General features: G+C 43.6%; 1 protein-coding gene across 1 annotated transcript; it reads right to left on the bottom strand.

The window, feature by feature from the left end:
- Positions 1–7,013: 7,013 nt before the first annotated feature.
- C5H6orf62 (chromosome 5 C6orf62 homolog) lies at positions 7,014–14,211 on the bottom strand. The gene is made up of 5 exons (XM_072152428.1): positions 12,781–14,211; positions 11,065–11,241; positions 8,817–8,939; positions 8,339–8,473; positions 7,014–8,243 (listed from the first exon to the last, which is right to left on the bottom strand). Exons 1-5 carry the CDS (start codon positions 12,907–12,909, stop codon positions 8,118–8,120), a joined length of 690 nt encoding a protein of 229 aa, XP_072008529.1. The 5' UTR covers positions 12,910–14,211; the 3' UTR covers positions 7,014–8,117.

Here is a 14,211-nt window from a genome sequence, read left to right as displayed (position 1 = left end):
GCCTTGCAGATCTGGGAGATGGATGCTCCCCGTTTCTCTGCCCAGGAAGTAGACATAGCTCTAGTAGAATGGGCTGTTATGCTTTCTGAAAGACTCACATCTTGCAGCTGGTAGGATTTAGAGATAGTCTGTTTTATCCACCTAGCAATGGTGGAACTTGATGATTTTTCTCCTTTATTTTTTCCTCCAAACTGAATAAACAGGTTTCTGCACTTTCTGAAAGATTTGGTTCTGTCTAGATAAATTATGACAGCTCTTCTGACATCAAGAGTATGCCAGAGTGCTTCCTTCTCATTCCTTGGGTTGTTACAGAAAGATGGTAAAACGATTTCCTGATTTCTATGGAAGTCTGAGACTACCTTTGGAAGAAAAGACGTATCTAATTTCAGAACTATTTTGTCTTCCGAGATGATCAGGAAGGGTTCTTTGGAGGATAGGGCCTGAAGTTCTCCAATTCTCCTGGCGGATGTTATGGCCACAAGGAAGGAAGTTTTGAGAGATAGGTCTTTCAGGCTGCATTCCGAGAGTGGTTCGAACGGAGGCTTCATAAGGGAGTTTAGGACTAGTGATAAGTTCCACTTAGGTATATCTGATCTAATTGTAGGTCGCAGTCTTAAGACTGCTTTCATGAACTTCTTCACCCACTTGTGCTCTGCTAAGGGGAAGTCAAAACAGGCGCTTAGGGCCGATATTTGGACTTTAAGGGTATTAGGTCTTAACCCTTTAGAGAAACCATCCTGTAAAAAATCAAGAATTCTAACGATATTCGGTTTGCCTGGAGTCGGGGGAAAGTCCCCGCACCAAGATATATACTTTTTCCAGATTTTGTAGTATATTTTGTTGGTGATTGGTTTTCTGTTTGCTATTAGGGTCTGTATGACCTGGTGAGAAATTCCCTTAGCTAGGAGCAATTCCCTTTCAGGAGCCAGGCCACTAGGTTCAGAAACTTCGGGTCTGGGTAAAGAAGAGGGCCCTGGTGTAGCAGATCCCTTCTGCAGGGAAGGAAGATGGGTCCTGAGATTGCTAATTTTAAGAGAAGTGGAAACCATGGTTTTTTCGGCCAGAATGGTGCTACTAGGATCACTGTCGTCTGACTCGATTGAATTTTTTGTAAGATTCTGGGGATTAGGGGAAATGGAGGGAAAGCATATGCTAGATTTGTCCTCCATGACTGGCTTAAGGCATCCAGTCCTAGAGGGTTGTCCTTGGGTGAGATGGAAAAAAATGCCTCTATTTGAGTATTCTTTTTTGAAGCGAACAGATTTATTGACGGAGAGCCCCATTTCTGGGTTAGGGAAAGGAAGACTTCCCTGTTCAGGGACCACTCGTGTGGGTCCATCTTTTCTCTGCTCAAGAAGTCCGCCGACTGATTCTCTGACCCTTTTAGGAACACCGCTGTTAGGGAATTTAGGTGATTCTCCGCCCAGAAAAAGATCTTCTTGGTGACCTCCGTCAGGTCCGAGGATCTTGTGCCCCCTTGACGGCGTAGATAGGCCACTGTAGTCACATTGTCTGACAGGATCCTGATATTTTTTACCTGGGTTTTGGGTAGCCTTTTTAGTGTTTCCCACACTGCCGATAATTCCCTTAGATTTGAAGATTGTCTTCTCATCCAAGGGGACCATGACCCCTGAAGGTAACGGTCTGGTAGTACGGCTCCCCATCCTGAGGAACTGGCGTCCGTTTGGATGGCCAGGACTGGAATCGGGTTCCATTGTATTCCCTTTTCTAGATGTTGCTGGTGTTTCCACCAGTTTAGAGAATTTTTGACTTCCAGAGGAATGACCTTCTTGAAGTCTAAATGTTCCAAGTTCTTGTCCCAGATTTTTAATGTCCACGCCTGTAGTGTTCTTACATGGAACTGGCTCCATGATACACAGTTTAGGCAAGCTGTTAAGTGACCTAGCAGTCTCATGGCTGAACGGACACTGCATGATCTTTTCTTTTGGAATTTGTCTATGAAAGAGGTAAGGTATTCTCTCTTGTCTTGTGGGAGAAAAGAAGCTTGGCGCCTGGAATCTAACATCACCCCTAAGAATCTTGTCTCCCTCTGGGGGTCTAGATGAGACTTTTGGAGATTTATAATCCAGCCCAGATTTTCCAGGGTTCGGATTGTCCGAGCTCTGTGGTTGAGAAGAGTCAGGGTCGAGTCTGCCACTATGAGGAGGTCGTCCAGATATGGAATAATGGAGATTCCTTCTTTCCTCAAGAATGCCGTCACTTCCGCCATGACCTTTGTGAAGGTCCTTGGGGCTGATGAAATTCCGAAAGGCAAGGCTCTGAATTGAAAGTGGCAGACCTTCCCCTGTGGCGATTCTACCGCGAATCTTAGGAATTTCTGATGATTTTTGTGTATGGGGACGTGATAGTAGGCGTCCTTTAGGTCGATGGTGCACATTTGTGCGCCTGGAGGAATTAGTGGGGTGGCTGTCTTCACCGATTCCATCTTGAAATATTTGTATTTTATGTTTTTGTTTAGCCTTCTAAGATTTATGATAAGTCGAAGGGTCCCATTTGGCTTTTTCACAAGAAATAAGGGGGAGTAGAAGCCCTTCTTTTCTTCTTCTTTGGGAACTGTAACAATTACCTTCATTGTTAACAGTTCTTGAAGATTTTTCCATAACTGTGTTGTCATTCTCCGAGATGTTAGGTTGGAGACAAGAAATTTTTGTTGTGGAGGGGAGCTGAATTCTATCTGGTAACCTGATTTGATGATACTCAGGATCCACTTGTTTGATGTGATCGTCTTCCATCTGTGGAGGAAGAAAAGAAGACGCCCCCCTACCTGGTAGTCACTGTTTTTTTGATTGATGTGGAAGGTTGGAGAATAGGTATCCTCGGCCTCTTCCACCTTTGTTGTAGGACCAGCGGCCCTGTTTTCCTCTGCCTCTGGAGTCTTTAGGATCCTTGGGATTCCGAAAGGAAAAGCTTTTCTGAGGTTTTTTAATTTCAGGAAACCCTTTCTTTTTATCAGAGGCTTTTTCCAGAAGAGTATCTAGTTCAGCGCCGAACATGAAGTCTCCTGTGAATGGGATGTTGCAGAGCTTCGTCTTGGACTTTACATCCCCTCCCCACTGTCTAAGCCAAATAGCCCTGCGGACTGAATTAGATAGCGCCCCTTCTTTTGCTGACAGTCTGATGTTTTCTGCTGAAGCATCAGCAAGAAATCCTGTCGCTGAACGCAGCAGCGGTATCGTCTGTAGAAGGAGATTCCTGTCCGCATCTGTTTTCAGGTGGTCTTCTAATTCCCCCAACCAAAAAAACAGAGTCCTTGCTACCGAAGTAGCGGCTATGTTAGACTTGAGGCTAAGCATGGAGGATTCCCAGACTCTACGGAGTAGGCCATCAGCCTTCCTGTCCATGGGGTCTCTTAATTGGGAAGAGTCCTCAAATGGCAGGTCCGTTTTTTTCACCACCTTAGACACTTGGATGTCTACCTTGGGGGGGGCTGTCCCAGTTTTCTGTCTCTTTGGGGTTTGGTTTATGGGAAAAACCCTTTTCCTTTTGGATTTTAACCCTCCAAAAAGTTCGTCTTGAATGGATTTAGGCTCTACCACCTCTTCCACATTAAGCGTATTGCGTACGGCTTTAAGAAGGTTATCCAGTTCGTCATTGGAAAAGAGGTATTTTGAGGTTCCTTTGTCCTCAGATACCAAGGAGACGTCTTCAAGCGAGTCCTTCCAAGAATAGGTAGGAGCCGCAGAGTGTTTATCATAGTCGGAATCAGTATCTAGAGATCTGAGTCTTTTAGGAGCTGGCTCTAGATATAATCCCGGATCCTGGTCTGGTTCAGGTTCAGGATTTGGCTCAGGACCTAGTCCCAGTACCGGTCGGTTTAAATTAGTGAACATCATAAGGGAGGATTGGAATTCCTCCCGTATGGCCGCTTTAAGCTCATTTAACATTGACTCCTTTTCTTCTTGTAAGGCCCTGGCTAGGCATTCAGAGCATAGCGATTTTGGATATAACTCTGATAATCTTATGTTACAAGAAAGGCATCTTTTTGATTTAGTAACGCATTTCCCTTTTTTGGGGTCCTTGTCTTTCCTCTCCTTGTCCTTAGGTCTTGAAGGGTCATCCTAGGACAAGGAGACAGACTACATTAAAATCCACAAAATAGTGCACAACAAGATTTTTCCCTCTTTAAGAAAAGTTTTTTGGTTGTACTCACGGTACCCGGGACAATGGGGGAAGAACCAGGGTCGTCCGCCATAGTAAAGGATTATTTCCACAGCTTCAGCAGTGAGCTCGTTGGTGGTATAGAGGCTGACACTAAGCAGGAAGCATTTTTAAGCTTCCCGCCACCCCCTAAGCCAATCAGATGGCTTCTTTAGCGATCACGTGGCCCGAACCCGGAAGTCGCGCGTACTGCGCATGCGCGAACCGGCCGGCGATACACGGCCGTCGCGCAGTACGCGTCGAAACGAACAGCCGGCGTTCTGAGGGGAAATAGCTGTGGGAGGTAGCCCCCGGAGGCCGGGAGGCACCTCATCCAGGGTCCGGAGACCCATGCCCCCCTCGGCTTTAGCTCTGGGCCGCAGGAGGAGGGGGGCCAGGACCGTGTCCTGCAGGACACCAGGCCAGGAAGGGAGGTAGGACCCCCGCTCGCGACCAGTCCTGGAGGGGGCTCTAATTTCATCCCCCCCCAGGGGGAGAGACGTGGTCTCGCAACCCTGACCCTTGGTAGGGACAGGAATACACTGGGGAACAGCGGCAGAGGAGGGGCCTTATAACCTTCGCAACATCCTGTCCCTACCAAAGGTCAAGGTGCAACCTCCAGGTGCCGTCATGGGGGACGCTATGGAAAAATGAAATAAAAAATGATCAAAATGTTGCACAGACCTCAAAATGGTAGCAATGCAAATGTCGGCTCATTTTGCAAAAAATGACACCTCACACAGCTTCGTGCGCCAAAGTATGAAAAAGTTATTAGCGTCAGAAGATGACAAAATTTTTTCTTTTTTGTACACATTCATTTAATTTTGGAAAATGTATTAAAACACAATAAAACCTATATAAATTTGGTATCACTGCGATCGCACCGAACCAAAGAATAAAGCTGAGGTGTTATTTTGAGTGCACAGTCAAAGTCGTAAAAACTGAGCCCACAAGAACGTGACTTTTTTTCAATTTTTCCACATTTGGAATTTTTTTTCAGCTTCGCAGTACACGGCATGTTAAAATAAATAACATTACTGGAAAGTAAAATTTGTTACGCACAAAATAAGCCCTAACACAGGTCTGTACACGTAAAAATGAAAAAGTTATGGATTTTTGAAGATGGAGAGCGAGAAATGAGCGGAAAAACCCTACATAGTGATTCCAATAAACTGGTGAATTCAAGAATATACCCCAAACAGGTTTATAGGATGAAGGCAGTCTGTCACTACAGAGCCCACACTTTCTATGGCTTTTTATTAAACGCCTTCTTGGATTCATCTTTCATGTTCTCACCGACTCCATATTATATAATGCATACCATGAGAGTAATCAAATAAAAGTTGACATACCACTCTATTAAGTCACACCACTGCAGAGGTCTTTAAAAAGGTAGGTAGGTGTGTGTGTGTGATACTCACAGGAAACAATTTAGTGGGGCACATGTATTTGTTTTCTTTTAGATGTTTTTAAAGTTGGCCGAGGTCAGCATAATTAAGCATGTGTTGCATGTCTTTCTAAATGTGCTGTGAATCATGACTTTTTCCTTTGGCTCCAATTGTTTTTATTCTTTGTGGCTTTTTAGATGCATGTATGGAACGAAGCATGGGTCAGTTGTACTTCCTTTTTGCACCTAAGTCAAAAAGTAAATTTTCTCTACAAAAAAAACAAAAACATATGACTGGAAAGATACATTTAGAAACACTGCAACAGACCCCACAATAGCAAGACCCTGGCATAGTCACAAAAATGCACCTAAGTTTTTTGTATCATTTTTTTTCCCCTCTTTTTATTTTTTTTTTTATACTTAAGATACGTGTACACCAGAGTGTGTTTCACATATTTTTTGTAGCACCTCATAGCCCCCTGAGCTCATGGGTTTAATCTAACAGCATATGTTCTGTGTGGGACCCAAAAGGGTGCATTCACATGTTTCAGTTAAAACTGCATCGCAATCATCTTTGAGGTGGTTTTAGGTCCAGTTGTCAATTGAACAGGTGAAAGACATGAAGAGTGATTTTGATTTAAGGGGAAACCTGCTCCACAAATGTCATTCACCCATTCAGTTCATGTCTTTCACCTGTTCAATTGACAAAACTGCACCTAAAACCACCTCAAAGATGATTGCGATGCAGTTTTAACTGCAGCGCGTGAACGCACCCAAATACTGGCCAAAAGACCCGCTGTGCCAGAAGTCCCACCCTCCCAGCACCAGAACATTCACAACTAGCAAGGCGTGTCTTGAGGGGGAAGGGTTGCAGCATGTGTACAGCTCTGAAACCTGCCTCTGGAGATGAAGGACACATCTCTTTGCACACATGCTTCCAGCAGTGTGCCGCAGGAAACTTGAACAGGCGCTCCCTTACTCAAAGCATCACAACACGGCAGCTGTCATGACGCTGACATTAGCCAGGACATGCAGCAACCCCACTTATGCGGCCTTGAACCATATCAAAAACTCCAGATCTGGGTTATCACTCCTCAGCTTATTGGCCAAGAAAGATCTTGTGGAGTCAAGCCACAAGAGCACTGCAAACCCCAGTACCTGCCCCCAGAAGGGCACCAGGTCGCAAACCTCTTCACACTCCACGCCTTCAGGAGACATGAAACCACTGAGGCTAGAAGGGAAGCGCTTAGGTTTCCTGTCCCAAGGGAGCGGATCCCTCTCAGGTGGTTGCTGTAGTGATCATGAGCAAGAAGAAATACACTTGCATCTTTTGTATCCAGTTTCCTTTTTTGGCTACCTGGGGTTTGCAACTTACGTGAATAAGGATTACATGGTGTGAGGTTTCCCTCAATGGGGGGGCGGGGGGAATGCTACTTTATTGTACATTGCAGAAAGACAACGTGGAAGCCAAGTTTTAAATCTTGTTTATTTAAAATTTTTTATTGTAATCCAATTTCAAACAAAAGCTAGATACAAATTTAAACCAGGTAAGCACTAGTATTAGCCAACAGGAGCAGGCCTATACAAGTTTAATCAAAAAGGTACGTTAACCCTTTGAGCAAAGCTTTTTTTTTTCCATTAGAACAGTAGTCAACCTTATTTTCATTGCACAAAAGAAAAATATCTGCATCCAATTCCACACGCTTTAACTTTCAATTACAGTTTGCAACTGTTTTATAACTTAGTTTCCAGAACCCACCATGGGTTTACTATTATAGAAGTATTACTTTATACTAGGAAAGTAATAACTGCACAAACATTTGCAGATTTCTGTCTTATATCCTCTTTCCACAGTGCTCAAGTACTTGAATTACATTTATTATAGCCACTGCAGACTTCTAGGCTATATCCCCATCAATGCACCCACAGTGGGAAATGCAGATTGTATGCAGCAACTGGGAGAAGAGATCAAAAATTTAAGTGCCTGTACACTTTGTCTCACCCCTGCAATATGAAATATGGTATGAAAGCAAATGCTGAATAGGATTCTCTTAAATCTTTCCAAAGTCAGCTTTTTTTTCCCCTATTACTGCTGCAAATCCTGACTTAATGGAAGTGATTCAGATAGTGCTTTCATAGTTTGATAAAGCAATGAAGCTTTGATACCTGTTACTTTCATATTTCACCCTTACAAGTGTAGTCTAACAGTCTAAACTTTATTAGGGGATATGACCAGTGCAAATGGGAAGACCACCAAAAACAAATAATACCTTGTGCTTTCTGATACATTTGATTCAGTGTGCCAAAGTCCCATCATTTCACATTTTACAAGGCTAAAGCATAGATGTTTCACAACATCATCTCTTTCACAAGGTCCATGCAAAACAAAACAAAAAAATTTAAACAAAAACGTTCTGATGATGAAAGGAACTAAAATTACAAAAATATCCAGCATGAAGGTTCACAATGTACAAGTGTTCTGAGCATGAGTCCATATTCTTCTTGAAATTGGATAAGAAAAATAAAATTGTTGAGAAACTAACTGATCTTCCCAGATTGACTGGTCACAACCTTATTCGGGCATGTATGGGCGAAGGTGATCCTCGATAGTGCCAACCGCCCAATGGGTGAGCTGTTCCTGTGGCAGGTAGAGGCAGATGCTGCATAACTTGAGGATCGTGGCTTTGCTTTTAGGAGTCTGCAGGAGGGGAAGAAAAAAGAAAAGTTATATATATTGAGTCTTGGATTTTAATCCTAGTCATGTTTACACAATAAAGAATTTTTGGCACTAACCTGCAAGTGCTGTCTATCTATGAAGAGAAACACCGACTGGTTAGGATTGTTAAGAACAATTCCAGTCTTGTCGTTTCGGCTTAGTACATGCAGAAGATGTTTTTCATAATCACCATGATGAAATTCAAACTTGGCCTAAGAGAAATCACAATGGTAAAAAAAAAAAAGTTGTATTAAAAGAAGTCTGAAAGTGCTTAGGGATACAGGTGTCCAGACAACCGCAAATGGCTAAAAAATGAAGAGGCTGAGCTTAGTGCCCTAGACTATTAAGAGGCTTTCCAAGCAAGACTGATCGGTTTATGGATTCATACAAAAAGTGTATATTTTTTTATGGTTATAGTATGCACAAGCTTGAAAGCGGATACTTACTGTATAAATAGAACTATTGCAACTATAGTGCATGCAAAAAAAAAAAGCTGTATTGTATTTAAAGCTCATTGTAGGACAATGGTACATATGCACAACTCAGTATACTTGCCAAAACAGGCCTGTAGGGCTCCTCTGATCCCTTCCATCGTGAAAACAGAAGACAAACAATCTTCTCAATATCATGCCGAGGCCAAAGAATAAAGTCCATCTCTTGAGTACATCCAATTACATCCTACAAAATACAGACATTTAAATCATTAATGTAATCCTATTGATAGAGAAATAATATATACTGTATATATTTTTATTTTTTTTTTTATTTCAAATAAACCCTCAATGACATGACTTGGCAGTAAATAAAATCTAGCATCAAACTAAAGCATGAAAAACCAGGGATAGATCCAGGTACAGTAATTCTGGTAAGCTTATATTTGTTATCCATGACCACCTTCCTTCCAAAATAAACTGTTATAATTATGTTAATGAGGCAGAAGAGTGCAGGGCGAGGTCTTTTGTTTACAGAGCCCCTCTATGGTACAGCTTCACAGGCTGTTTCAGTGTGCCAAAACTTTTACTGCTGCAGTGAGATTACGGTCAGAAGGTGGAGAGATTGCCAATTAAGGCCGCCTTATAGGCATGTGTAGACTTAAAGCCTTAGATGCTTCACTAGGGAATTCTGGGAAGTATGGAAATAGGTTTTCCAAGGTGTTATGCCTCCTTAATTCTAATACAATGATGTGGGATTAAGCCAAACCAGTATACCTATTCCAGAAGGAACAGGCTCCCAAATGTAGACGGCAATGTTTTCAACCAGTACAGCGTACTGAGGAGCCCCAAGCATGTCGAAACAGTGCTGTCTACAGTTAAGTCTGTTCCTTCTGGAATAGATATACTGGATCGGCATAATGCCACAGCATGTCATTAGACATCTTGTAGGTCACACTTTTTGCTCAGAATGACGGTTACACTTTAACACAAAAAAACCTAAAAAAAAAAAAAAAAAAGGAATTCTCCTCCAGGTGTACCTTTTTTTTGGCCCATAACCATGGTTTCCAGCTCTCAAAAAAGCTACAATCAGCAAGGAGGGGGGACAGGACCTGACTCCTGTCACCTCATCACAAGCACCTGCTGCTGACCAATGAAACCATATCCATTTCTATCTCTCTCTCTTCAGCACAGCACATGATGGGGCAGCTTGAAGACTTGGAGTCTCCCCCGCCATTTCCTGCTGTGGAGTGTGAGGTGAAGGCGGAATGTGCCTAGCAGAAGCCATATGAAGAGTCACTAACGGGGGGGGGAAGGCTGCAGAATGCAAGAGGAAAGAGCAAGATTTGGGTAACTAATACAATTGCAAAAGGGTTTAAAATTACCTGCCCTACAGCATATCAAAAGTTTTTTGAAATGACAATTACCCTTTAAGGGGCTGCCTTTTAAGGTAGCAAAAGGAGGCATTGTTTTCCATTTAACACCTTGGAAAGCATATTTCCATACTTCGCACTAATATTACATCAGGCAGTGGGAGGTGGAAGTACTTAAGAAGAGGGGGAGGGTTGGAGTGCAACAGGCTCCTATAGGAGGACATGGATAAAACAAATAGAAGATAGTTCCAGGCACCATTACTGAGGTTATAAGCAAGTCTCACTGGTTAATCATGGTTGATTTTGATGGTAGATTTCCTTTATGGATGTTTGGAAAAGGTTTACAAGCTCATACATAAGCATTACTAGTGTAATAGGATAGCAGAATTTTCATCAAATACTGTGATCCAGTTGTATTGCAGCATATTAAATGAGTGATTAAACCTCTACAGTTAAGAGAACCTATGGGACTGAGAAAAAAAAAATATTAAAAAAGTGATCTGACCATTGTACATTTCCCAAAAAAGATATTAAAAACTTCAGCATTTCCTGCAAATAGATGACCCCTTATATGAAAGTCTAAAGAAAGGTGTCAAAACATTCCAATGTGACACATATGCTACAGATCGGAACTAATGCTGTAGTAGGCGACAAACAGTGGTCAGGACAGTTCCGCCTGCCTTTGTAAACAAACAAGCACTGAAGTGACGTACGGAGCAACGGGAGAATAAAATGTTTATTGTTTACATAGTCTACCAAGGCATATATTGCTTTTTTTCAAAGCCTGGATAACCCCTTTAGATTATACATCTGGGAAGTACAATTTTAACAACAAAAAAAAGTCCTCAAATGTCTTAGCTTGGGAAAAAAAAAATAAGTATAATGGTTTTTGGAAAGCAGAGTGTTAGAAAAACAGCAACTGGTCCAGAAAGGGTCATCACTTACAATGTTGACCCCAGCATATTAATCAGACAAAAGTAATAACACAACTCTGTTTACCCTGCGCATTGACTGGTAGCGAGGTGCATGAAGCTGTACTATATCTTTCTGCAGAAGCTCAAGGGAACTCTCCAAGGAATAGCTGGAATCCCGCACACCTTTCAGAATATTTTCTTCATAATTATTAGTCATAACTGGTATAACATCAGCCACTTCAAAGAGAGCAGACTTCTTTTTCTACAGAGGAAGGAAGAACAAAAAAAAATAAATAAATCCAGAATTAGATGCATCTGAAGGCTATCACACGGGCATTTTTTAGTGATTTTTATGGATGACAACTTAAGGTGTCATTGTTTTCACATTTCAGTTTTCCACTGATTCGTGAAACCCATGGACCACGGAAGGCAATAAGGGTGCTGTCACACGATAGTTTCAAAACCGAATCAAAATGATATCAAAATGCTTGTGTGACAGCACCCCAGGGTCTTCAAATCAAAAAGAAAAACAACTTCAGTATCACGGATGTAATGCAGACAAAAGAACAGATCCATTGTCAATGGACGTGCCAACATGAAAGATCACATACTCAAACAATTCTGTCTCAAAAACATTACAGATGGCTGGAATAAGAAAACATAGTATGACCCAAGCCCACAAACATGGAGTGAATATACAGGGTTTATATCAAGGGTTTTCTCCAGAGGTCTTAAGATCCTTTGCATTACTGTAGGCCTGCTTAAATCTATAACGAGGTGCACGCCTCATCATAAATGAGGTTCACTCTGCAGCAGAGCCTACAATGAAATTCATGCCAACTCCTGGCTGGTGTAGATTTCTATCACTTAAAGAAGACCTGTCAATTCAAAATGGTCCTTATGGACTTGTGGTTTTGGGCCCCACATATGACTTCAAAAAGAACAAAAAAAAAAAAAAAATAATGAACTTAAATACTTACCACATATATAGCCACATTAGACTCACATCAGGAGTTCCCACACTTCTCGCGACGCAGGAGGTGAAGCCGGGACAGTATCCCGGCTTTACTGCGCATGGGCCGTACCCACAGCGTTTGTGCAGCGAAGCCAGGGTGTAATAATCCAGCTTCATTGATTGGACTGCACAGGTGCCGAGGAAACTATGGACGAGGCGAGTTTATTTACTCAATACCCGAAAATCAACCAGGGGTGCTTTGGGATACTAAACCACCTGTGGGTGGTTTAGTGTCCTAAATCGCCCTGAGGTGTTCCCTTTTAGGCAGAAATCTGCCAGACAACAGCTTGTATACAACATACGCCAAGGAGAATGATGGTACAATTTCCTTTAATGTTGAAAATCTATTTAACCACAGGATGGGGGTTAAGCTAGTCAGTGAGGGTCTGACTAAGGAGCCCCATTGAGAACAGGAATCTCAGCAATCCAAAAAATGATTCACTAGTATGGGAGTAGCAGATGAACACTGATTGGGACTCTGTTCTTGTGATAGGCGAGGGTCCCAGCAGTTGGACCCTCAACAATCAGCTTGTTATCCCCTATATTCTTTAGCAGTAGACATTTATGATATATCCAGAGGAACCTCAGCCCTCACTTGCATTTAGTAGAGGGGAGCTTTAGAGGCTATATATGGGTTCTTAAGGCCAAACATAGCAACTGGATCGCCATGTAAAGCCCATCACTGTATACTGAGACAAGACTGGTTTATTCAGCAACCCCCCACCCCCACCCCAACCAGGAATTGACACGTAATCTCTTTACTTTTATAACTCCAGGTCATTTTACCTTATCTTTGAACACAAAGGCGATATACATCTTGAAGTCAAACTGGTCAGCTAGAGACTCTTTCTTCTTCCTGAGCTGAGAGCGCAGTCTGTTTAGAGCCTGCTTCTTCCGAGAGTTGGGGTCCCCCATTTCTGTGATGCCGCTGGTGCTAAGGCCTATGAAACTTCCTAATTTGTCACTAATGTCGGGTATTTTATTTTTATGCAGGCAAGACACCAAGTCAACAGAAACAAGCCATGTCACCTCCTTCCAATGACTCAGTCAGGTGATTGCAACCTAGACCACTACTTAGGCAACACGTGACAGGCCTGTCATACTACCAGGGTCAGGAAATGGAGCGGCGGCTCTACGACCATGAAAGGAAGTATGGGGTCTTCTGAAGAAACTAAGAGAGGCATCATTTACATGTAGAAAACCAACAACGCAACAGGTAAAATGCTAGGGCCCTACGGTGAGAAAATAAAGCTGTCTCCTTTCAGCCTATACCACAAAATCAAAAGCCATCCTGCATAGGCCTGCTTGGTAGGCCTTCCTGCATACAAAGGGGGTAACTACAAGAGCCCTGCCAGCCCCAAGACTGCATCATAGGAGAAGAGATGATGTCACTGTACTTCAAGAGATCCCTGGCTATTACCTCTACAGTGCAAATAGATAGAGAAGTTATTTATCTGTCTGACAGGTGGGGGTGGGGTGTTCACAGCACAGCATGACTAGCCCAAAGATCCCGGGCTTGGGGGCACGCAGGAAGCCCATGTGGAAGTTCAGCCGACACCCCAGAGAGAGGGCCACCATGATGCCGGAGCACGGGGGAGCTAGCCTGAGTCTGGTAACACTGTCTGAGCTCCTAGACGAAGGCTCAACGGTAAGGGGTACAGGCTGTCATGTCGCGATCAGAAGCGACAGAAAAAAAATAAAACTAAATCAAACTTGTGTGGGAGAGGAGCGACTACACGTGCGGTCGGGGAGGAGGGGGCTGTCTGCTGTCCTAGCTCCGCCGGCGGCTACCTGTCATGTCTGCTACTGCACGAGGCTGAATGCTGGGGTCAGGCTGCCGGCTCAGCTGTCTCTTCTTCTGGGGGAGGCGGGCGCTGGTCAGAGGGACGACTCCAGGGGGATCCATGTCAAGAAAACACCAGGGACCCCAACGGACCCCTCTGCTTGTGAGCTACAGGCCTCAGCGGGCTGTGCACCCTACTCCACCCCGACCCACCCATACTCCGGACCGGGGCTCTCGCTGTGACGGAGGGAGAGGCGGAGCAGGCGGAGGCCCGATACCACGCAGAGAACAAGGAGGCGACCCCAGCCCGTCACACGTTATGTCCAGGAAGGAGGCAGCGTCAAGACGCGAAGGAACGAGCCGGAGAAGCGTCCTCACAGCCCGGGAGAGAAGAACACAAACGCACAGAAGGAGAAGATGGCCGCCGCTGCGTC

This window comes from Engystomops pustulosus, chromosome 5 (assembly GCF_040894005.1).
Source record: "Engystomops pustulosus chromosome 5, aEngPut4.maternal, whole genome shotgun sequence".
NCBI classification, from domain to species: domain Eukaryota; kingdom Metazoa; phylum Chordata; class Amphibia; order Anura; family Leptodactylidae; genus Engystomops; species Engystomops pustulosus.
This window is presented reverse-complemented; position numbering and strand designations above follow the sequence as displayed.

What these genes read in the sequence shown, in the direction of transcription:
- C5H6orf62 (XM_072152428.1), bottom strand. Translation starts at nt 12,909, where the DNA reads ATGGGGGACCCCAACTCTCGGAAGAAGCAGGCTCTAAACAGACTGCGC. An exon ending in AGCCCTACAGGCCTGTTTTG is followed by an intron (nt 8,474 to 8,816) that starts GCAAGTATACTG and finishes GATTTCTCTTAG; the next exon opens with GCCAAGTTTGAATTTCATCA. An exon ending in TAGATAGACAGCACTTGCAG is followed by an intron (nt 8,244 to 8,338) that starts GTTAGTGCCAAA and finishes CCCCTCCTGCAG; the next exon opens with ACTCCTAAAAGCAAAGCCAC.